The following is a 24,807-nucleotide window of genomic DNA, read 5'->3' on the forward strand; positions in this document are numbered from 1 at the left end:
GTAGATTAAGTAATCAGTGAGTCTGGTAATTTCATATTAATCCTTTGTTTGTTTTGCTTAGAAATAGTCAAGTATAAAGAAATGGCACCAGGAACCAAAGACACTAAAATTAGGGAGGGGCAGCTAGAAAGGGTTATGTGTGCCTCATAATATACAGAACCAAAATGATGCAGTCTGGATATCTAAAGAATGCAATTTGTCAAATTTGCTATAAACGGAGAAAGGGATGATCAATTTCGAAACTACTTATTATTCAGCATTCACACAGCTGTGTCATTTCCTGTTGGCTAAAGAGTGAGGGCTAAGTCCACACAGCAGCCGTAAATCATATTAGCAGTCAGCATTAATGAGGAAAAACAAGACCAAATACTTTAGCCCAGACCAGAGCGCTCTTACCACACAGCTTAGACAACTTACTGCAATGCCCTTGACCAGGCAAACAGGCAAGATTTCAAGAGAAATTTTTAAAAAGATTCCCTTCCAAGAAAACAAATTCTTTCCAAATAACAAGTTCAATTCACTGAATTTTATGAACCTTCTTTATTCAATCCTCTTTCTCCAAAACATTGTCTATTTTGTTGATGTTATATAAAGCCAGCTGAGTGCTCACCCTCTTCTGACCACCTCCACAAAGACACAACTGTGAAATTGCCACCTTTCAGTACAGAGCAGTTTGCAAATGTATACTCTTGCCCTTAATCTTACACTGAACTGCATGTTTTGAAGCTATTTAGTATCCATCATTTTATTAAATTTTCAAGGACAATGCCCATGACTCACATCTGTATTTTCTGACATCTATGAAGGCATCCTGCCTGTTTTCTTATTTTTATGTCAGTTTTCTCTCCGCTCTGTTGATGGTGCCTATGAAACCTGTGTTTTCTCCTCATTGCACTTACTCCTTTAAACACTGCTGCTGGAGTCTGAAGAGAGGCAGGCAACCATGAATAAACAATTAGGATTATGCCTTACACTATTCCACTGTGAGCCAAGGTCTCCATACATACAATACACAACTTGAAAAGGGAGGTGTCTGCAATGTGTTTCTAGAGAAGAATGTTGGAAAGTATAGGGCATGTGGTTTTCTAAGCAGCCCTATTGTGCAACGTAAAGGAGGCAGATGTTATCATCCTCATGTAAGGATGAGACTAAGGAAAAGAATTCAGTCAGTGTTTGCTCAAGGTCACACGGTGCGTTGGTTTAGCCTGGACTAAAAGCCAAGTCCCTGACTTGTAGTCCAGTGCGAATAGAAAGAAAAGAGCTATTGTTTATCAGTCCTGTGCCATCCCTAGATGGGGACTCTCTCTCAGCTGGCCCTCTCTATGGGCCTGGAATGAGCTCTTTTTGTATCAAAGGGGGTGCAGTTTCTATTGGGGGTGGGAGTTCCACCTAATATGTAAAGGGTTAACCACAAAGAAAATAATTTTTAACCTCAAACCTTTCAGGGCAACTGAACATGCTTTATTAACTAAATCACAGAGAAATATTTGCTATTTGTTTTCTGTTCTCTTGATCTCAGGGGCAAATGAGAGAAAGGAGGAAGACAGAGGAAAACATACAAGAAGAAAAACAAAAGGAAGGACATTAAGTAATATATGATCCCTTTAGGTGAGGCTTCCCGTTTTCCAAATGAATGTGCTTCTCAGGGGAAAATTCTTCATTGCAGTCTAAAAATTAATCATTTCCGGGGCTTTAGGTACACCTGGATCCCATATTCTCATTGAAGACAAGCAGTGTCATCAAGGTTTCACAGCTAGTGAGTGACAGGTGCAGAACTAGAACTGAAGCCGTTCGTTCATTCATTCATTCATGTAATCATACTGCTGCCCTGCTCGAAGCCCTCCCGTGACTGACTTGCATTGCCCTGAGAATGAAATCCAAATTTTATGGCCAATTATACAGCCCCTGCCTGCTTCCTTCTGCTCTCCCACCTACGTTCTCCCTCCTTCCGTGGGCTGTAGTCATACTGGCCTTCCTTCTGTTTCTCAAACCTGCCAAGCTCCTTCCCTCCACATGGCCTTTCCACTGTCTGTCCCCTGCCTGGAGCATCCTTCTGCTGGACCGCCTCATGGCTGATTTGTTCTCATCGTTAAAGACTCAACCTCCTTAGAGAGGCCCTCCCAGGACACTGCGGAAGCCCCGCCCTGCTGGGCCTTAGCATGCCATGCTGTTTTCTCTTCATAGAGCTCAGCACATTCATTCTTATTTGTGTACTCGCTTCCTTATTTATTGTCCATCTCCTGTCTGGAATGTATGCTCTGGGAGAGCAGCGGACAGGTCTGGCTTGTTTACTGCTATTACTGTAATACCTAGAATAGTACCTGTATAGCAGGTGCCTAACAAATAATTGTTAAACAAAATGTTAGATGAATCAAAAAATATATTAAATATCTATCACACACTGAGCACTAGAGATTCAGAAAAGAAAAAGAAAGAATTTTTAGCCTAGAGGGACTCCAAGCCTGGCAACTTCAGGCAGTTGGTTTTTCTAGTCTATTATACATCCATTAAATTTCGCTCAGCAACCAGCAGATTCCTGGAGATCCAGGTCACCTGATTTCCAAAAATAGTCATCGACTGTGATTCCTGATTATTTGCTGGTGAAGAGATTATCCTTCTGGTTTTGCCTGGAGCAGACCCTGTTTACCCCTGTTGTCCTGCCATAATCATTGGTAGTGCCCCCTTTCGTTCTCAAAAGTAAACCAGCTTAGATGATAAATTACATAGTTACCTTATTCATTGACCAGACAATTTATAAACACTCATAATTATTGCTAGTTAGAATGGTTTAACTACATAAGCCACATCAACATATCTTTCCAGAGATATGATGGAAGGTCAAATCGGGAAAGGATAGCTTCATAAGTTAAAAATACGATAAAAGACAGAATAGACACGGTTCCAATTAGTGAATCCACTAATGAAGCCAGAATTTCCCAAGACATGTTCAACAGTTCTGAGAAGTGCAAATAAGGTTTACATGAAAAATATACATAGGCCCAGGGCTCTTTATTGTGCCAGAAACTATTCTGCAAACTTTACTTGCTTTTCCTCATAATTACTAGTAGGATTCCTATTGTAAAAATGATGAAATTCAGGCTTAGAGAGGTTAAATCATTCATCCAAGGTGAAGTCTGGGACCCAAATATACCTCTTTGTGATCTCCTGCCCCAACCACAATGCCCACTGCTTCTTAAACAAGTAAACGAACAAGCAAATAATTTGATGAAAGTTTCCTGTGCTTAAGGAGGCTTGGGAAATGCTAGGTTCAATTATGTTAAGTAGTCTACTTTTCTACAGGACTTTTTAGTGTCTGTAACATATCAAAGTGCTTGGTAAATCTTCAAGGGGTGATGTGGGTGGTGTTTTCCCCACCAATTGGTCCATGGCACCCTTTGTGTGAGGCAAGGACTAAAGCTCTGCAGAACAAACTTTGGCAAATGCTGCTCTAGGAACCCCAATAGGGCCAGCTACCCGCTTTCCTGTGGGTCAGCATTCCACCTGTGTAAACACAGACCCTCGGGTCCAGCCTGAGTCAGGGTTCTCCTCTGGGGAGCTCCGGCTTTTCGCAGCTCCAAAAAGACCATCTGTGGTCTTCCCCAGGGTCCCAGCCGTCCACTACTTACATCAGTGCTTTATAGTGCCTTTTCACTCCTCATATTGAACTTTCTGGAGTTGGGATTCTTTTTCTTCCCACTCCATCTTCCTCTCATTCACAAGCCTAGAAGTCTCCACAGGGGGAATCGTAAGTCGATTTTGGACAATGTCCTTACTACAATTTAATAATTGAAACCTCCACACCATTTGGGGTACAGGAGATAAAGATGAGAAAAAGGACTTATCATGGAAAAAAGAGGACAAATGTGTAACCTACTTCTGGTCCTTTTTAAGACTCTTACTGGGGTAAAAAGTGGGAGGGCCAGGGCATGCATGTGGAGGAGGGGTGAAGAGGGGGTAGAGGGTTATATATGCATGTTTCTGCTAAGGATATTCATGTCTTCTGAGTCCAGCCAGGGTGCTTTGATTCCAGGGTGGTGGAGGCTAAAGATAAAGGAATTAAAGGGCAGTGTCAGAATCCCCACCCCCACCAGTCTCCTTACTGCAAGGGGGGTGGGAGGTGCAACTGGGCTGATATGTGTTTGGGGTCCCTAGTACAGTGAGATAGAGCTTTCATTGGCCTTTGTCTCTTAGTTATGAGAATCTTCCACTTCTCTTTCTTCTCGCTTGCCTCCTCCTCTACCCACTCCTCAAAACCTTTCTGTCTGTCTCCTCCTGAATGACTGAAACTGACGGGTTTCAGAAGCCAGTCTATTACTGTGACCCAGGCATGCCAGTTCTTGCATCTGGAATAAGCTGGCTTAGCTATTGTTCCATGGTCTGTATACCTGATGCAAACCTTTTTTTTTTTTTTTTCTTTTTAATACAAGCATTTAACCCTTCTCCACCCAAGATTTGCTTCCTATGTTTTACAACTATGCTTTCACTTGGGTGGGAAATGTTTTTGTTTTCACAAATGTTCATGCAGCTTCTGTAAAGAAGCCCCTATTGAAACAGTTTTAAAGGAATTGTGGTTTCCATCATTATGCATAGACTTCAGTTTCCCACCTCCTCCTGGACTTGTCCAGTGCCATCCCTCTGCAAAGCCTCTGTGGGGTCTCTCTCTTGGTTGTCCCAGAGCGTTGGTGTGAAACAGATCCCGCATGGGCACCCTAGAGGGCGCACTGCTTACATTTTCCGCAAGCGAAGCGACCGCGCTCGCTCCCAGGCTCCATAAAAGGGGAGGAGGCAGATCAGTTTACTTCTCTCATTGAGAAAGAAGAGGATTGGAAGGCTGGGCGTATAAAGCCGCGCAGAGAGCGTGAAACAAAGCAGTCGGATCGGAATTGGACTTGGGAGGCGCGGTGTGGAGTCAGGCATCAAACTTGTTGGAGGGGAGTACCGAGCCTGTTCCTCGCGCTCTCCTCCTCTGCGCTGCGCTTCGGGGGGTTCCCACCAGCCTTGCCATCTATTTTTATACCTGCTTTTTATAGAGAGAGAAATATATATATTTTTTCTTCATAAGAGAAAATTCCTGTACCAAGAGAAAATAAGGCAACATCAATGAAGGAGAGAAGAGCCAGCCAGAAATTATCCAGTAAATCTATCATGGATCCTAATCAGAATGTGAAATGCAAGATAGTAGTGGTGGGCGACAGTCAGTGTGGCAAAACCGCGCTGCTGCACGTCTTCGCCAAGGACTGCTTCCCCGAGGTGAGTGTGGCCCGCGGGGCTTCGAGGAGAGGATGGCCCGTGGGACCCCCCGTCTTGAGGCGGAATTCCCCTTGCTTTTCCCCCGTCACCCGATTTTTCCTTTCGAAAGTGGTTTTTCTGACCCCTCGCCACTTTCCCCGGGTTAGACTGCTCGGAAAGGGAAAGTGCGCTGGGAGCGTTCGGGGCTGGGACGCGCCCGCACGTTGGGCTGGTTAGCTCCTGAAACTTGTTCCTTCCTGCGTGCACAACCCGGCTTGGGAGATTGGGGTCAGCAGCGTCTCCGAGAGCCAGCGGGGGCGAGTGGGGAGTCAGACAGGGGTCTCAAAGGGTCGTGCGTTTAGCGTGTGGTCTGATATATGCGGGTTTTCTTTTTTTAATTGGGGAACCGGGAGGCGATTTTCAGAGGGTGTTCAATGGGGGTCGTGCCTTTTGAGATAACCTCTTTGCCCTCTTTCCTTCCTCTTCTGTCCATTTTGTTTGTCCAGAATTACGTTCCTACAGTGTTTGAGAATTACACGGCCAGTTTTGAAATCGACACACAAAGAATAGAGTTGAGCCTGTGGGACACTTCGGGTAAGAGTGGTCGGACCGCGTGGCGCTGGGGGCGGGTTTCCAGCCGCTGGGGGGTGCGCGGTGGCCTCGGGAACCCGCGCGCCACAAGCCCCCTGCACCCCTCCATTAACTTTGCCCCCTGCGGGGCATTCCCACGGTCCCTGCCGGATGAAAATTTTATCCCTTCTGGGTGGGGGCGGGGGACGACAGCGGGAACGAGAAGATGGCAGTGGGGAGAGGAGGGCACTGTGTGCCCGTAGGGTGACCCCGCGGTTGGAGCCGCGTGTGGTCGGGGTGGCCGGGCGCGGTCTGTCCGCGGAGCCTTGCTCGAATCGCCTCGGGGCGGCCAAGGTGGCTCGATGCTGGGGGGCGGGGGAGGTGAGTGCGCCTAGGCGGAACCACCTAGCTGGCGGCGGGCGCCCCTCCGGGATTTAACCTTCTGGTTGGCGGGGAGGCGGGGAGCGCGGCGTGGGTGGTGGGAGGCGGGAAAAAAATCCCCGAAGCGACGCGGTTACGTGCGGATTCCTTGCTCCGGAGAGAGTAGCTGGGCGCAGACAGCCGATGCGCCCGTGACGCCTGCTGCCAGGAATGCGCCGGCGGCGCGGGGAGCGCAGGGGCCGGGCAGCCGCTGGGCCGCCGCTGGGCCTCCTCTGTGCGCCGGCGCCTCGGTGCCCATCTGCACAGAGCCTCCTCACCCCCGCAGTGATCACCCTGTTCCCCCGACCACGCCAATCCCTTTTGACCTCTATTGCATCCCCCTCCGCCTGCCTGCAGGGCCGCGGGCAGCACTCTTCGCCTTTGACCTTCCCTTCTACTTGAATTATTGGCGCCGCGGTGGGTTATTTTCAAGCGTCTGGGGTTCAAGGCCGGGTTATTGCCTTCTCATGCGCCCACCCACTACCTGGCGCGCGGGGATAGGGAGAGCCAGGTATGCTGCCGGTGGGAAGGCATCCTCCCCCAGCTGAGTTAGGGGTTTGGGCCCGGTCAAAGGTAGTGGGGGTGGGGAGCACGACCCGAGATCTCGGGCTGGGACACAGGCACCCACCGCCCTGGCCAGCGGTGCCCGGGCGGAGTGCTGTTTCCAGGAAGGGTGTAGCCCTTGAAGGAGCAGGAACCACCAGGAGGGCGGGTAAAAGTCCTTGCGCTTAGGGCTGGGAGTTTAGCAGGCAGCTGGGCTGCTGGTGGACCGAGCCAAATCCGGGGTGAAACTAGTGAGGAGGAAGCACAAGTGCCAACACGCAGGTTTTGCTGTCAGGCGGGGAGGCCCCGAGGTGGAGCAGCGCTCAGCTGGGAGTGGCCTCGTGGAGGTGCTTCTGTGAGCTTCCCACAACCCTCGACTGGAACCTCTGGAGCCCCCGAGGGACGCGGGGGATCAGAGAGCTAGAGGAAGGAACCAGACTGACAGGGTCGCCAAAGGCAGTCCCTGCACAAAGGCAAGCGAGGAGTCTCGCACGAGCGCCTCTCACGGTCGGTGCCAGATGCTCCGACTGCTGCAGTGAGAAGGGCTGATTCTGTTTCCCACTGGAGAGTCGGGCCTTCCTCCGGCTCCCCAAGGGCAGCAGAATCAGGACCTCGCCGTGTTTTGTGTTGGGGATTGCATACAGTGACTCGAAACTGTAGAGAAGGTGGTTGTAGACAGAATTCTAGTGGTTCCTTATTCCAGTAGTTCCTAGCATCAGAATTATTGCACAACCTAGTACTTCATGAGCTCTAATTCCCAGACATAGCGTGGTATGAATTTGTTAGCCTAGTGGACAGCACAGCTGGTGTGGTACCAATAATAAGCACCAGTACTCCCTCTCCTTCCCTCCAATCCTTGTTTGGACCTGGTGCATGATAAAAATTATTTTGGCACGGGGTGGAGCAGTGGGTCTGATCCAGTCGTTGATACAAAGCTGTGTTTAGCTCTTAGCTCCTGGTTACCACGGATTTCTGCGTGCAAATCCCCTACCTCCCTGGGTCTCATTTTCATCATCTGTAAAAAAGCAGACACTGAGCTAGATAATGGGCAGGACCTCTCCCCGCTGTATACTTCTTGGCTTTAGTACACTGGACAGGCAGGTCTTTTTGTTTCCCAGGATGTTGGTTGGCTTCAGCTCTTAGTCCCAAGGGATCTGGCATCCCAGACTGGGGTTTTCACAGCCTATGGAGCAAGCCAGGTTCTGAGCAGAGACAGGCTTCCTGGTGGATTTAGGAATGAGACTCACTTGGATAGGGAGGGGGATTGGGTGGGCTTATAGGAATGCTGGGCTATACATTCCCTGTCTCAAGCTTCAAGAGTCACAAGACCACCAAGGGAGATTTTAGATTAGGTGCCCAAAGGGCTAAATTGACTTGTTTAGGAGAGAAAAGGCACATTGTTTTCCAAAGGCTAGAAAATAAAACAAACAAAATGTAGGCAGTTTATAGTTGGAGACCATCCTTTGAATGTGCAAGTAAATATCACTTCAGATATTTTCATGTATTTAATCAAAACTCTATAGTTCAGTCTCTGCACACAGTAGTCACCCAATAAACTCTGATGAATGAGCAAATGGGTAATGATATGCATCGTTTCCAAGGAGATAAGGTTCCCTGACATTTATTAACACCGAATTACCTGTGCACAAAGAATGGCAACTTTACAAACATTGTCTGTTATCAAATTAAAGATAATCATCTGAAATGAAGTTTCAGATGAAATAATCACTTGTATTTTTATTGAATGAAACAAAAACCCATGCATGTTTCACTAAAATATAAAGGTTCAAAAACTGTGATTAAGAAAATTTCATACTGCAAAATTATGCAGTGATGAAATCTTAGTTAGCATTTAGATTTATACAAACGGAAAAAGAGGCATTAGGGGATTATTTAGAATTCCATTATGTTGTTCGTGAGGTGAAATGTTAGTTAATTAAACACAGTCACCAAGCACTGTTTCCACCAAAGGTGATTTGTCATTCATGAGTAAAACACATCTTGTAGAAACCATCGCAGCAGCAACTGATTATTTCAAGTATCTTTAACATTTTTCCATTTCATTCCAAGCTTTTCCTGACAAATTTCTGAACATGATTATTTTTTGATAAATGTTTGACATTTTCTTTGCCCAGTGAGACATTTGTTTAGTTCAGGTTATGAAAATAATCGCATATGCCTTATGCCTTGTGTTACATTTATTTTTTCCAAAGGCTATCAATTTAACTCTGGTGAGAAGATCCAAGCCAAGCTTGTAAAGTCCTAAATGTCAAGATGATTTTTTTTTTTCCTCTCAGAACTTTGTGAAAGAGATTTATATAGGAAAAGCTGGGCGTGCCCAACTTCTCTTAGGTAGGAAGAGAGATGGCATAAACATTATCCTTTGAATAGTATTTCCTGGCCTGTTTGGCCTTCTAGCAGTGGGGCAACCATTTAGGAGACAGAAACAGTACTTCTCCTATATGGCCCCTTGGATGGCTTCTCATAAGGGGTCTGCTCCCCACCCCCCCACCCCCCCAGCTCAGTTGTCCTATGATTATTCCTAGGCAAAACTCTGCTAATTTGGATGTGGGAAAGAATATTAGGCAAAACTAGGATATGTGTGGTCTCTGGCACCAAGAGAAAAGGAAATCATTCATTTGCACTCTTCCAGGCACAGTAACTTAACATTTCCTTCCTTTCTCCCTCTCTCCTTCTCTCTCTCTTCTTTCTGCATCCTCTATAAGCAGGCCCTCTCTTAGACCCTGAAGATGCAGTGTTAATTAAAACAGGGTCCTGCCCCTGCGAAGTATGCAGTTTGGGTGGGGCAGTGGGGAGAAAGAAGCCCTTCCCAATTAGTGGTGTTCATTGCCAACTCATGATGAACACAATTTTGTCAGGTTCTTGAATCCAAATGCCCTGTTCCACGTGGTTGAAATGTATTTCCCTTGTCAGGCATCCCCAATGCTTATGGATCCTCTAGATAGCTAGATCCTTCAGGTGGGAAACAGCTCCCCCCACCCCAGTGTACACACCAATTAAAGCACCACAAATGGTACTTTGCCAGTTGATTCTTAGGGCTAAAATACTCCGGCCCCTAAAAGTAAACAAAACCTTTTTTAAAATGCCATATGTATTGTCTACAAGAGGGAATTTTTAAAGGTAGTCTTTGGATACGGGTCCATAATTTCTTCGTTGTACTGAAAGTATTCCCTTTTCATTATAAAATAAGCATTTTTATTAATAGTTACAGAAAAATGCTCCTAATGATTTTCCAATTCACCCAACAAGTTTTCTGCAAAGCAATGTGTAATGGTTTCAACATTTTAAAGTGATACATGAGACCAAAGTAATTCTAATATTTTGTGCTTCAAAATCTGCCACATTTGCCAAGCATAGAAGCAATTTGTAGCATGAAGCCAAATGCCTACTAATAATAGAAACTTAGTCATTTAAGGATCACCATATCTTTTCCTAAGAGATTTGATTGCTGTGTAATTTCAGCACATGTGATTTAGGGAGTAATAATCATTCATGCCAGCTTTTAACCAAGGCAAGCTAATGTGCATTTTATTTAAGGCATATTATTACTTTTAAAAAATTCAATTCAGCTGCTAAAATTCTCTACAATAACTATGCTATTGCCTCAGAACACTCTATTGAATCTTGTCATAATACAAGCTTCTTTTAGGCCCTGAATGCTAAAGGTAGCACTTCCTCTATTAGTTTTTAACATTATTAACAGAGAATATAGTATATTACATTTAAAAGGGAGGAAAGAAAGATCTTAATTAATTGCCTCATGGTCTTGCTGGAAGAACAAACTTCTCTATGAACAGAAGTCTATCTAAATTGTTATATTTATAGCTTAGACATCAAGTTTGAAGAATGGCCTTGGTGACAAGCAAGCACACTAATGAAATATTTCTTAATAGGGATGGAAATGGTTCAGCAGTATTGGAGATTAGTATATAATTAATCCAGAAAATCAGCTTAAAAAGAGATCACTGGTCCCTTTTTTTTCTCCCTTGGTGATTTAACACATGTAGACAAGACATACAGGAATGATTATAAAACCAGTAAACATGTTTTAGGGCTTTCTGTATCCACTCTGATGTATGCTTTTGGGTGGGGGCGGTACAAAGCTGTCTGCCCTCAAGGTACTCTCAGTCTAGTTACGGTAACAAGACGAAAGTGGTGAAAAATGTAGGTGACGGTAAAATTAAAAATACTCAGACTTTCCCAGGCCCGACACAACATTTCTTATGTTATATAAGAAATGAAATTAGGAGCCCAGATTAAGTGCCAAGAGTTCAGACGGGAGGAGATGCCTGTAAACTGGGACTTAAACAAGGTAAGTTCTTCCACTGGCATCCTTCTGAGAATACCCTCAGGACAAATAGGGGACATGGAAACTTTCCCTTATCTCTGGTGCTGTAGTACCTGCTTGTAGGAGGGTGAGCCTGGAGGTTCTAAAGTTGGATTCACCCAGCAGCAAGATCCAAAGAGTAGTTGAAGGCCACGTGAGTAGCCTAAGCCCCCTGACTCATGATGTATTGCTCATTCAAGCTCACCACAATTCCTTTCCTTCTCTAGAAGTTGGCTCAGTTCTTAAGAAGTCTTTAACATCCCTCCCACTTGGAAGCATACTTACATTTAGTGGCTGTTGGAGAAAACAAGATTCTGAAAGTTGAGAATTATAACTTAACCTTTTTAGAGAAAGGGAGAGGGTAAGCATTTACAAAGGAGCTAAAAAAGTATGAGCACTTCTGATATGAATATCAAGGGTAAAATTGCACAAAACTAGGCATTTTAGAAGGTTGTAATGATCCATCCCTTGGAGTTTAGAATTTCAAAACCAGGTTCAACTCTTAACTTGAATTTTCACTCTGAAACTCTGAAAGAGACACGGGTGAAGGAAAAACAGATAGTTTGGATGGTGGTTTCCAGTAAGCAGTACATAAAACTGCATTTGGAGATTTGTCCACCAAGCAATAATTTCCATTTAAACTATGGAACTTCCCAAAAAAGGGAGGGGAAAGTTTGATTTCCCTTTCTAAGTCTACATCTGTCTCTAGATTTTTTTTTTTTTTTTTTTAGCTCCATTTAGTGCTGGCTTTTTTTTCCAATCTGGTTTCTTGCTAAGTTGCACATTGCAATGAGGCATCCAGATTGGTCATTCTGATGCCACCTGAAATAACCAGATGTTTCCTCATTAATCCAGTTCTTTTGCATGTAAATGTGACACCAAGGACCAATAGTTTCTCCAGTTAGCTCACGGTGCCTGGTGGGCTATGCCAAATGAGTTAGTTGTGCCTCAGTCATTTTCTGATGTCCTTTAAATGTCTTCTCAGTTACTACATATTGGCAACTTTCTCAGGGTCCCTCTTGGCAAAACAGAAATTTTACTGACATGGAATGTAGACTGCTTCAAAAGTTTGACCAGGTGTTGTGCATATTGATTTTGAAAAATGAGCCTGATGACATAGTTTCTGGAAAGGCAAATTCACTCATTGGACTCCATTCCAAGAAATCTGACTCTTAAGTATCATATGAAACATAAAAACTTCAATGTGTTAGTGAATGATAATGTAATTTAAAAAATATATACCATATATACGTATATATGTGTGTGTGTGTATATATATATACACACACACACAAACACTCCTAACCCTAAAGCTCTTGACTTACCACGGTTCCAATGTCAGTAAAATATTTTGATTCTTACATATTTTTAAGTATATCAATAAATTAAGCTACAGCTTTATTTAAAGGCCAAACATAGCAATTTTATTTCTACCTGACTTTCTATCCAACTCTGTATCTACATTACCCCCAGAAATAGAAAATATTGATTCTATTTTTTAAGCAACAGCACATAAATACCCCCAAATTTCTATAAGAGTTGTTCATAATTTCTATTAATCTGAATCTATGGAAGAAACTAATAAAAGATCCTTCCTGGGAATGTTTGTTGCATATTTGCAGGCATGGTATTTGTAGTGCAGACTACTTGGAAAAAGAGTTAAGCAGTGTTATACTGAGCCATATATAAAAGTTTTGCCCAGATTTAATTCACATTCTTGAGATTGCTGCTAGGTTAAAGCTTTCATTCTGATTAGAGATGGCATAAGGAAATGCAATCTTGTAATAATCGGGCAGATCATGTTTGGTTCAGATGTCCTCGTTGTGGGCACTACCAAAAGTTAATATATTTTTCTCTGCCAAACTATGCAGTATTTCTAACTTATTGTTCTTGGTAAAAATTTCTTATGGGGGAAAGAGGAGCTTTTCAAATTAAGGTTCAAGTAAAATAAGTTATGTTTATGAAATATTCAACCAGAAGAGTTTCAGTTCTCAAGAGCCTCTCCAAAGCTTCACAGTGTTTGAACTGGTTTTGCAAAAGGTTTCATAAAGCCTCCCTTTTGGGCATGAATCTTCTTACATATACATTTAATTATGTACATATATGGCATGTTCTATCTTTGCGAAAGGGTGACTTCAACAGGCAGGTATGTGTCTGAAGAATTAGTTTCTGGGTGAGGCACTTCGTAACTATTTTGGGCTGGAAATTTTGCTCTCACCCAGAATTAATGATCTTGAAGACAATGATGGGTAGACTTGAAATTTCAAAAGCCTTTTAGAACTTTGCTGATATTTGCCAAACTTGAGCAACTCAGAGAACACCGGAAGTACACTTATTCCAATTTATCCTCCAGCAAAGCCCTTCAACTATATTTGGGGGGTACAGGAAGGGGAAGCACACATTTTGTATATGTAATGTGGTTGTTTCTTTACAATATGGAGTTTCCCAAAGTTAGGTTACTTAAAAAGGACCTTGGAACAGTGCTGTGAGCTTAGTTTCATGCAGTGTTAGAGAAATGCCTCATCTCTGCCATATGCATGAAGGCCCTTCCACGTGCTGAGAAAGAGTTTTATTTGTCTAGCAAAACTAAATTTTACTGGACTTTAACTGTAGAATATTCTTAGGTAGTAGACTACAGACTGCATGTACATCAGTACCTACCAGGTACTACAGTTAAAGCTTAATACTTTCATACATAGTTAAAATATGTTCAGCTCTCTTTCTTGTATTTAGTTCTACAGTTGGCACCTTGAAAGCTTTTCATATGTATCTTTTAAAAAAGTCTATAGAAGTTTATTTTTGGCTGTTTGGCTTCACAGTGTGTTGTAAGACTTTTCTGAAGGGATATAAGAGTCAGGGCCAAATATTGTTCCTGCTTTATCCACTTACTTTCAGCTCCTTCCTTTGGTGAGATTGCTTCTCACTCCACAGGATCATTCCTGGAATTCCTCTGTTTTCTCTTGGCTTGTGAGATATCCCACACATGCCTGTGATTACAGCATGCCCTCTCCCACTCTGCTCGCCTTATTTCCTTTGTGCGGTCACTTGGGCTTTACGGAGAAGAATAGCGAAGAATTCAAAGTGCATAAACACAGAGTAAACACTGTCAGGATACACAGGATTTTTTTTTTCCTGAAGGTCCTGCTTAGCTGATGAGTTGTTACATCTTTCCTGGTAGGACGGTTCTTTTATAATTCTATGTCAGTGTTTTCACCATGAGAAAAGTAGAGATAATAGATTTTTCTATCTTAAAAAAGTATTAACCTTAACCTATCAGAAAATATCATGACTGAGTGGTCCTGTGAGTTTTAATAACAAATTACTCTTTTCATTGGGTGGTCAGCCAAATTATGTTTATAACTAATAACTGTGGGGATTGATTTTAAAGGTACCTTTGGACACTCTGGTTGATTTAAACACAGTGTTGTTCATTAGCAAAAGTACTAGGGTGGGGTTAAAGTGTCATTCCTAATTAGATCTTGTTAAAGCTCTTAAAAATTACCTCTCTACCTCCACAAGCATGGCAGTTTATTTCTCAGGAACCTTTATCCTACATATGAATTTTCACTCAAACTGTTAGCCAGGTAAAAACAAAAGCAGAACAAACCTCCATGAGAATCTGGTTTAACCTGAGCAATCTGTTTCATTCTAAAATCAGACCAGAGTCTAAATTTTGCAGATATTTGGATTTACTCTCTAAACACAGAAGCCAGCCCACTTGATTTCAGTAAGTAGGTGTCTCCAGCGGGTGACAGAGGGCTGAACACAAAGCCAGATCCCCATTGTGGCCGTCAATTGGGTGGGGGAGGGGAACCAGTCCACAAAGGGAGAGGTGTTCTCTGCAGCCACGTGGTGCCCTGCATGTTGAAACCATTCCTCCTGGGGATTTTCCTGATAGTCCCAATTTTAATGAAACTATTGTAGCCTGTTTGTATTTCTTCAACGGCCTTCCCTAATTTTTATATTTGGAGAAGATGGTCTCCAGTGTCACATGAGGTAGTCTTAGATCCAAAATTAGCAATGAGTGCTCTTACATCATACAACATCACGTCCTGGAAGGAGAGAGGCCCCTGGAGTCGCCCGTCCTCCAAAGTTCAGGTCTGCCTGAGACTGCAAAGCATCCACAGGGAGAGAATCATCTTTCCTAATGTGAGTTCTTTTCAAGAAAGTTCTTTGAAGCCTGGTTAGGTTTCTGACAGTCCTAACTGTTGGCAGCTTTGACTTTCTGGGGCCTGGGGTCAGGTCATCTCTTGCTGACTTTGAACAGCAGAGAAAACCCTCATGTATATGTCCAGCGTTTGGATTTCCACTCTGTGATCTAAATTTTCTGACTGCGTGTTTGGAAAAAAAATACCCAAATGTTTACAGCAGGAGCTGTGTCAAAGTTAGACTTCAGACACAGAAACAGGGAAGGTTCTCATTGAGAGAGTGCGAACTTCACAGAACTCATGTGGAAATACCAAACTATTCATAAATAGTGTTCATTCATTTCATTCCTGATGCCTTTCAAAAATGTTTAAATGAGTGAACTATTTGTGAATTATTCTGTTAACTTAGGGCTTCTTTAAGTGGATTAAAAGGCAGCCCCAGCTTGTCATTTTCAGAGACAGCCTCATTCTAATAGACTTTAATATTTAGAATGACTTGAGTTTTTAAACTCTAGACCCTTGAAGCTTTGGGAAAGTATCTTTCAGTTGTCAGCCTCTGCCAGGTCCTGACTGCAGAGGTGGGCAGGGAGCTGCTGCAGCTGCTAAACAGGGCTGACCTAATTGTCTTCATGTATTCACACCTTTCTTCCAGATTCCTAGAACATTCTCTTCTTCCTTGCTTAGCAGACACCCCCGGGATGAAGTTGTCACTCTCCGTCCCTAAAGCAGCTAGTGAAAAAGCCACAGTGCTACGTGGGGTTCCACAAGGAACACTAGGGACCCAGAATATACTGTGAATAGAGGCTGAAACACCCTAACTGCAGTTTCTTCTAGATCACAAAACCAGGCTCCTGAAAAATGTTGTTTTGATGGAAAAATGTAAAAGGTGATTTAAAAAAAAAAATATTTTTAGTCTGTCTCTCCTCCTGACTTTGCCTATGGAGTTTTGATTTATCAGGGGACAACATGTCCTGTTTTTCTGCTAGAAATGGAAAGTGATGTCAAAACGAAATAAAGTACTAAAAAGACTGTGGGGGGTTAGATTTTTTTCCTGTGCTCTGGATTCAAATATATATGTGTATATGTATTTGTCTAGTAAAATGATTTTCACGTTATGCTTCTGAAATGTCCATATACTGAAAAGGATGTCCTAGAAAAGTAACACTTGGCAAGCTGTCTTGAGTTTCACAGTCACACCACTTGGTAATTATTAGTCTCATGTAATTGCCCACCTTTAGAATTCTTAAAGGAATAGAAGAAACTTTCTAAACAACTAGAGGGTTCTGTGGTTTGGATTAATTGGCTGGTGATGAACCTTCAGGGTACCTTGGATTTAACTCAAGCTAAGATCTTTAGATCATGCCTCGGTGTCACTCTCAGAGATGGAACTGTGCAAAAAAAGTGACATGATCCAATATGACATTTGTTATATTCTTGGTTGTAAGAGGAAGTGTCCATGTAGGGTTTGGGGATTAGTTTCAATAAATAAGCTCAAAGGTCAGTGGCTTATCTAAACTTATAACTTGGAGATAGGGTGACATTGACGTGGTTTACTGTGGTTCTCTTTGCATAGTTGAACCTACTTTGCACCTCCTTTCCCTCTTCACCCCCATGCCACTATCAGACCGATCTTGAGTTTTGGTCACTTTTCCAAGTGACCTTGCTACCACTCAGCTTTTAACAATAGTGACAATACAACTGTGATAACTAGAGTTAATAGTTACTGATCCCTTACTAAATGCTAGGCACCGCCTAGGTTGATTTCATCCCAGGTAGATAAGTTGTTGGCATCTTCACTGTCAGTGAGGAATCCTAGGCAAAGAGTCCTAAAGCTGCCCTGCCCCCTCTCTCTTCAGTGGTGGAGGCAGATTTACACTCAAGGCCACCTGGCCCCAGGTGCGTCCCCACTTCACCCAGGTGCCTTCAGACCCTAGTCTTTGAACCAGGCAGATTTCACCCTAAGATCCTGGCTCTCCCCTTGAATTTAGGTCAGATACATGTGAGGCTTCATTCATCCTCTGGTAGAAGCAAATGTATTACTAACCAGGCTTTTGTGTGTTTGTTTGCATTCTTTTTTAAGAATTCGGGGAAGCAGAGGTGGGGTCATGATGTGACAGTCAAGGGATTTGGCTCAAAAGGGTAGAGTTAAAGCACGACAGACAATGAGACTTTCATCTGAAAACTTGTGTGTCCTTGTTTCTTCTTCTCAGGTTCCCCCTACTATGACAACGTGCGCCCCCTCTCTTACCCAGACTCGGACGCCGTGCTGATTTGCTTTGACATCAGTAGACCAGAGACTCTGGACAGTGTCCTGAAAAAGGCAAGTGCTGGGGAATGGTGACGTAGTTCAGCACTGGACTGTGTATAAACAGAAACACGTGGTTGGCTAGGGAGCTCAAAGACTCTAGTTAATTCCATGCCTTATATTTTGTAATTAATACATCGGAAAGGACACTCTCACACCAAAACAGGGTTTCCACACATATATGTCACTAATTTTTATGTGAACCTGCTTGAAATTTTATTTCATGAAGCGCTGAAACAAAATACCCTTTAAGAGCCTCCATGTGTGTCCCTTTGGAGGAAATAGTGCAGCTAAAAACAGTTGTATTTGACTCACTCCTTCCTTCCTTCCTCCCTCCCTCCCTCCCTCCCTTCCTTCCTTCCTTCCTTCTTCCTTCTTCTCTTCTCTTCCTTCCTTTCTTCCTTCTTCTCTCCCTCCCTTCCTTCCTTCCTCCCTCCCTCCCTTCCTTCCTTCCTTCTTTCATTCTCTCAACAGATTGTGCCTGAGTTTACAGACTTGCATTTGACCCTAATTCAGAGATTGAAATGAATGCAATAACAGCTATTTTCATGAGGAAGCTGTGTTTCAGTTATGATGTTATCTATCAGAAACAGAAGTGGAACTGGTATAGGAGGAATAGGGATGTGTCTCCAGACATCAGACTATGTGAATTATGATCAAGTAGATGTCTAATACTAATAGAAACAGTAGTTGTGAACATGTTGTAGACTGTACCTGATTTCTGGAGGCAGAGATAAGTCAGGTGCTGTAGGTGGAGAAGGGACCTGAGGAAGCTCTAGATGGAAGGGACCAGGGGAGGTCAACGAAGGGGACCTGTTGCAGGAAGGATTGCAGGTCATAGGGGGGTCACTGGGAGGGACGGCTTTCCTTGGCCTCCAGCAGCCTGGGACTCAGCCTCCAGGTGGTTATAGAGGGCACATGCTGGTCCATGGGTCAGCATTTATTGGCCACCAGCTATTTTCTCAGCTTTGGTCTGCGTGCTGTGGGTTTCAGAATCAGACTCTTGGTGCGCACCTTTTCTTTTCCATCACTGGATTAGACACTGGCTGAAAGCAAGGTGATGTCAGCTGAGTGGTGACCCGTGGGGACCAGTCAGAGTACTACTGTAGGGATTGAGAAAGAGAAAAACCCCTGTTGTTGGCCTGGGTTGGTTTTAGATTTTTTCGTTTTTTCGTTTTAATTTTTAGTGGAATTTGTATTTTGTGTGTTTTTATTAGGTTATATTCTCCTATTGTATTTGATTACTTGGCTTATGTGTCATTGTGGAATTAGGGTTTGAAGTATAATCATTCCCCGTCTCTATTAAACATTACAAACACAGTTCAATGAAATATGACTTTCTTAATAGATCAAAGGCTCTTTTTCACTTTTTAACTCCTTTGTGTTAGATTTGTATATCTAACTCAAATAATGCTAGGGCTTGTCAAATTCAGACAGGAATACACCTTTCCTGTCTTTAATGCATATAAACAATTGCTAGACAAGCACAGGGAGGCCAGAGTCATTACACAGCTGAAGAACAACATAACAGCATGTCTAGTTCTGTCTGTAGATAAAAGAGGTTGCTTATTTACTGGAGTTTTTACTTGATGTAGTATCAGGTTATACATAATTTATGATGAAAAGCCTTTCTCCTGTTTTATTTTGCTTTTGTCTTCTAAGACTAAATGAATAGTGACTTTGGCCTTATAGATATTAATGAGTGTGTTTTACATTCCTGGGAGGTTTAAGGCTCATGATAACCCCTGCTGTGGTTCGTCTTCATTAATTGAATTCTTTAAGTCCTTGAATATCAAAGAGGTTAGAGTGACTTGAAGTAGGAAGGATTTCTTATTCTTTTTCTCAATTCACCTTCCAGTTCTAACTCCAGTGCCACCTGTCATATGGTAGATGCTCCTACATAATTCCAGAAGGAAGGAATCAGTGGACAGATTAGACTCTTACAGAAAGTGTATTACTCCCTTCAATCCACTGATGGACTTTGGACTAGAGTTCACTGCCCAAAGTGCACCTCTAGATCCAGAAATACCTCCTCTACTGGTCTTATAAATGACTCGTGCAGGATGTCCCTCTTATCTAGGATTATACTTATGTACGTGACTTCATCACCCCTACTGTTCTGTGAATTCCTTTTTGGAAGACACAGCTATGTCTTAATTATCTTTGTCATCACCACAATACTTACTGGAGCACTTAATACATATTTGTGAATGTGGGTGGGAGGAGTCAGGCTCCACTTCCCCATCACAGCCTCCCTAGGCCCTGCCCTCCGAGCCAGAGCTCTCCTGTGAACACTCTGAACCCCTGACCCCCATCCTGCCAGAGAGCTTAAGCTTGAGGAAATGAAACCACAGAGAAGCCATCCACTGTCTCTTAGAGAGGACAATTGGAATTCCCTGCCAGGCATTTCTGGAGATTCTAATCATTCTTATAAGTCATGAAACAACTAACCAAATTGGATTAGATTGAGACATTTAACAGTTTGTATAACTTAAAAAATAACTCAATGGCATATGAGCTACAGGAACAAATGCCTTCCTGAAAGCCCAAGAGATGGTCCTTTGCAAATGTCCTGCTCTGTGTTGATTGAATCACTTGAATGGAAGCTCCATCAAAGCAGGATGTTCTGTTTTATTACTCCACCTCAGGTACCTCAACAGAGCCTCCAGCACATGGTGGCACACTTCCCTCTTTCTAGATGGAATCAATGTTGGCTCTGCTTAGTCCCAGCCTTCTAGTTGGGGAGCCTCAGCTCAGCATAGCTGAAGATGCGGTCCCTCGTTAGGATATATAATTATTCTTAAGGCACTTTCATCTTTCAGAGATACCCTAATCATTAAAAATCGTTGAAGCTACCTTCAGACAACACCAACAAGTCTCTTGTAGTAGGGACAGATGAGTCACGGAGAAGGAGAATAGCTAATAATATGCATAAGCATTCACCAGTGGATCCATATTAAAAAGTAGTAAAACTTAATATCTACTTGGGAGATAAATGCACGTTTGCCCCTTCATCAGAAGTGACACTCTCTTTAATTTCCTTCCCTTTTAGGAATTTCATTTCCAGTGTCTACCAGTGGAGGAATTGTTTTCATTATATGGATACCAGTGCTTTGTTAATTGTTTATCTTTTTTTTTTCTCTCCTCATAGTGGAAAGGTGAAATCCAGGAGTTTTGTCCCAATACCAAGATGCTCTTGGTCGGCTGCAAGTCTGATCTTCGGACAGATGTTAGTACATTAGTAGAGCTCTCAAATCACAGGCAGACACCAGTGTCATACGACCAGGTATGTATGTTGTTAGTGTGCAAAGGAGTGAAATAAATGGATTATCACTCAAAATAAATTAAATTAAATTTACAAGTAGCTGCTTTTCTAAAGGCTCAGCCAGTGGTCAACTGTGAAATGTGAAATGCTCTGTCATTTAATAGTGTAATCATGCGATATTTGAGTACATAAACAATTGATCATATGCTAACCTTGTATATTTCTACAACTCCCAGTAGGTTTAAAGTTAAATAGATTTAAAGGAGAAAGTGGTCAAAATCAGTAATACTCTTTTAAGAGAGGTAATATTATTTTACACTCAGCAGCACAATAAAAAGGCTGTTGCCAGTAAAGTAGAACACTCCATAAACCCTCTTTCAGAGGTTCGTCATTTGTACATGCATTTCCCTCAGGTATTTAGAATGAAGAATCAGTTTCAGAAGTTCATTCTTTTAAAACCTATAACCAGATTCTAAAGAGAGTTCACGTTGACATAGCTGGAACTTTACTTAGAATTTATTTTTTTTTTTAAACATGACAGTCTTCTACGTCTTGCAGTTCTAATTCATAAAATTTGGTTATTTAAATAAATCGCTTTGATTGACACACATGTGTGGATACTGGTAGTATTGTCCACACTTCGAAATTACTCATTTTATGTTTCTTAAAGTAATAGATGCCATGATAGGAATATTCATTTCCTCAACTTATTTTGGCTCTAAGAATACAATCATGTAAATTTCAAAACTGATTTTAAATTTCATTCATGGCCCCTGTTTTTTGTACAATCTAGCCACTAGTTTTGAGTGCCATTTACACTCAAGAAAAGAGAAATTAAGTGCCCCACGAATGCTGGAGCAGGCTCTAGAGGCCACATCAGCCCTGCCAGAGCTATGTGGAAAATGCAGAGCTTATGGTCATGACCTTCAGCTAACTTTTCCAGTAGTAAGTAAGGTTCTCTTGGTAATTCTGTGGTTGCTGTGAACCTGGAAGACCTAAATAACCAGTTAATTCTCGGTTACAGTTGGTCATGAAGATGAATCACATCCTTAGCTCCTCTCCTGCTTCTTTGAATCACTTCATATTAAGTATTCGATGACGAGGCTCCTTCTCTATTAATGAGCCAGTGACGTTAGATCAGCCCTTAACATCTATGGGGAGCTCTAGCAGTATCGACTGAATAAAAGATAATTGAGCATCTTAGGACTGGGTCATAAAAATATTTATGAAGTAATAAATAAGGCAGCTCAAGTTAAAACAAAAAAGCATTTTGTTTTGCAGTGACTAAATGAATATTCAGTTAACATATTAGAAAATGTTTTGCAATGCAGTATTCTTTTGTGGTATTAGAAGATACTTTATAACTTTCCCTCAAAGTCTTATTGCTGATTAAAATCCCTTCTTTTGTTTCTCAGGGGGCAAATATGGCCAAACAGATTGGAGCAGCTACTTACATTGAATGCTCAGCTTTACAGTCCGAAAATAGCGTCAGAGACATTTTTCACGTTGCCACCTTGGCATGTGTAAATAAGACAAATAAAAACGTTAAGCGGAACAAATCACAAAGGGCCACAAAGCGGATTTCACACATGCCTAGCAGACCAGAACTCTCGGCAGTTGCTACGGACTTACGAAAGGACAAAGCAAAGAGCTGCACCGTGATGTGAATCTTTCGTTATCTTTAATGAGGACAAGGGAATCTAGTGTAAAAAAACAACAGCCAAACAAAAAGGTGAAGTCTGAATGAAGTGCACGGCCAAAGTCATGTATACCAGAGGCTTAGGAGGCATTTGAAAGGATACTCATCTTTTTGGAATCCTGTCCTTAGGTTTGGCATGTAGACCAAGTGGTGAGACGTGACTACGTGGAAGAGTTTTGAAGTGTAACTTGAAAAATATGCCAAAAAAGAGAGAGATAAATGAGCTAGAGGAAGATGAGGAGGAATGCGAGTACCTCCAAGAAGAAAAATCACACTCTGAATGGTGCTTGCATTTTTGTTTTGGTTTTTTTTGTTGTTGTTGCTGTTGTTGTTGTTGTTACAATCTATTCATGGATCTCTACTTTGATTTAATTTCTAAATGTTTTAATCTCCTTTACAAAAAGTATATATTAATATACCATCCTCATTGGGGAACTGGCACTGTGACCTTAGCGTTTAGTTTTCTAGAGGATGTGATCTAATTTCTTTCTAGCTCATCATTAAAATGGAAATTATATCAGGACCCATGGGGATATCTCGAAGAAAACTATGAGGCTTTGAAACCTTGCCTTCTTGAAGCTGAATGAGATGGTTCTAAAGAAAGGCTTTTGCAGTCTTGCAAGATTTGTAGACCAGCACTGCAAAGATCATATAGATCAAATAGAAAAAAATGTGTTGATTTTTTTATTCTGTCTGATGGTTCTGTTCATCATTGTGATTGTCATTAAAAAGTGGTAAATTGCTCAATGTAATATTTTTGTGAGCTGTTTAGTAAAGAGGGTATGTGATTTTTTTTTTTTTTTTTTTTTTGCCATTGTTGATAAAAATGCAAAGTCAAATGAAAGATGTCTTGGTTTGACGTCATAGAATGATTCAAGGAGAGAAAAAAATGTAGGTACTATTTTCACCAGAAGAGGTAATTAATGAAGGAATAGTAGCAGAAAGCACCGTTTGTGAGTAAAGTTGCCTGGAATTAAGTAACCAAAAATACAAAACAAAAGGACTGTCATTTTGGGATGAAGCTGCAAAACTGGCAGCATCTGATGATCTGTTGGTTTATTTCACTTTCTTTAAATGAACATCGATAAGAGAAAGGCCCCCTTACACAAGCTTTAGAGAACTCATAGCAGAATTTATATAATTCCAGTCCTGACACAGTACTAGGGCATTTCTAGAGAGTGATTGCCAAACCTTCATGCTCAACACTTGATCGCCGTTACGTAAAATAATCAGCATTTAAAATAGTTTACAGATATTTTTTTGGCCATTTCCTTTTAGAGATTCTTTCAGAGAAGAAACTAGATCTGACCTGTTTATTGTTGGCGCTTGTTGAAAACGAGCTTTCTTTCCAAGATAATGCTTCATTTTTGAAGTGTTGAAGCTGTGCTCCCATTAAATTGTGGCAGGAGAGGAGATTAAGGTAATTACAACACTCGGTTCTATGTCTTACAAGCACTTTGTTTTGTCTCTGCAAGAAAATACCATTCCAGTCATTTCCCATGAAATCCAGACATTTTACCAACATAATATGCTTTGATTGATGCAGCATTATGCTTTGGGCAGTATTACAAAATAGCTGGCAAGTGCTTTCTGTATTTAAATATTGTAAAAAGAAAATAAGTTATAACTGTTATAAAGCAGAACTTTTGTTGCGTTTTCTCAAAATGTTGAAGTCACTTTGTATGTTTGGTCAATGTTTTCGCAGTATTTATTAAAACATACTTTTTTTTTTTCCTTCAAATAAAAAAGTAACCATGTCTTTGTCTTAAATGTGATCTGTCTTTTATTATCTACTTCCTGATTGAGCTATTTAGCTTTGTTTAATACAGACGATTATAGAATGTGGCCTAACATTTCCTGAACTAGTAGGCTTTGGAATTTTTTGATTCTTCACAGTAGTGATAGTTTCTCAGGGAAAGACAACTCTGTGTATATAAAAGGTTTTCATGATTTCCAGTCACAAGAAGAAAATGGGGCATAATTAGATTAAGTGATCTGATCATGTACAAAACAGCCCTGATACTGCCTAGGATTAAACTGTAGAAAATAAGAGAATTCACTGAAATCTTAAAGTGAAGCAATGTGATGCAGTCCCAAGTCACAGGTTTAATTCTAATGTGAGCCTAGTTTGCTCCTCTGCCCTGCAGAGTCCTGAGCCTTGGTCCCTAACTCAGTCATCCACCTTGCAAAGGCAAGTTCTTATTCACAGCAGTCAATTGTGTGGAGAGCCCAGAACCCAGCTATTATTGTAGCCATTAATGGAAGGAACTAAAAGGCAAA

At 41.9% G+C, this 24,807-nt stretch overlaps 1 protein-coding gene across 1 annotated transcript; it reads left to right on the top strand.

Annotated features, from left to right (window-relative positions):
* The first annotated feature begins 4,840 nt into the window (after window positions 1-4,840).
* On the top strand, window positions 4,841-24,299 carry RND3 (Rho family GTPase 3). The gene is made up of 5 exons (XM_069472795.1): window positions 4,841-5,250; window positions 5,736-5,823; window positions 17,469-17,578; window positions 20,715-20,849; window positions 22,244-24,299. Exons 1-5 carry the CDS (start codon window positions 5,101-5,103, stop codon window positions 22,493-22,495), a joined length of 735 nt encoding a protein of 244 aa, XP_069328896.1. The 5' UTR covers window positions 4,841-5,100; the 3' UTR covers window positions 22,496-24,299.
* The last annotated feature ends 508 nt before the right edge of the window (window positions 24,300-24,807 follow it).

The sequence above is a fragment of the Eulemur rufifrons genome, chromosome 1, assembly GCF_041146395.1.
Source record: "Eulemur rufifrons isolate Redbay chromosome 1, OSU_ERuf_1, whole genome shotgun sequence".
In the NCBI taxonomy this organism is placed as follows: Eukaryota; Metazoa; Chordata; class Mammalia; order Primates; family Lemuridae; genus Eulemur; species Eulemur rufifrons.

What these genes read in the sequence shown, in the direction of transcription:
- RND3 (XM_069472795.1), top strand. Translation starts at nt 5,101, where the DNA reads ATGAAGGAGAGAAGAGCCAGCCAGAAATTATCCAGTAAATCTATCATG. An exon ending in GAGCCTGTGGGACACTTCGG is followed by an intron (nt 5,824 to 17,468) that starts GTAAGAGTGGTC and finishes TCTTCTTCTCAG; the next exon opens with GTTCCCCCTACTATGACAAC. An exon ending in TGGACAGTGTCCTGAAAAAG is followed by an intron (nt 17,579 to 20,714) that starts GCAAGTGCTGGG and finishes CTCTCCTCATAG; the next exon opens with TGGAAAGGTGAAATCCAGGA.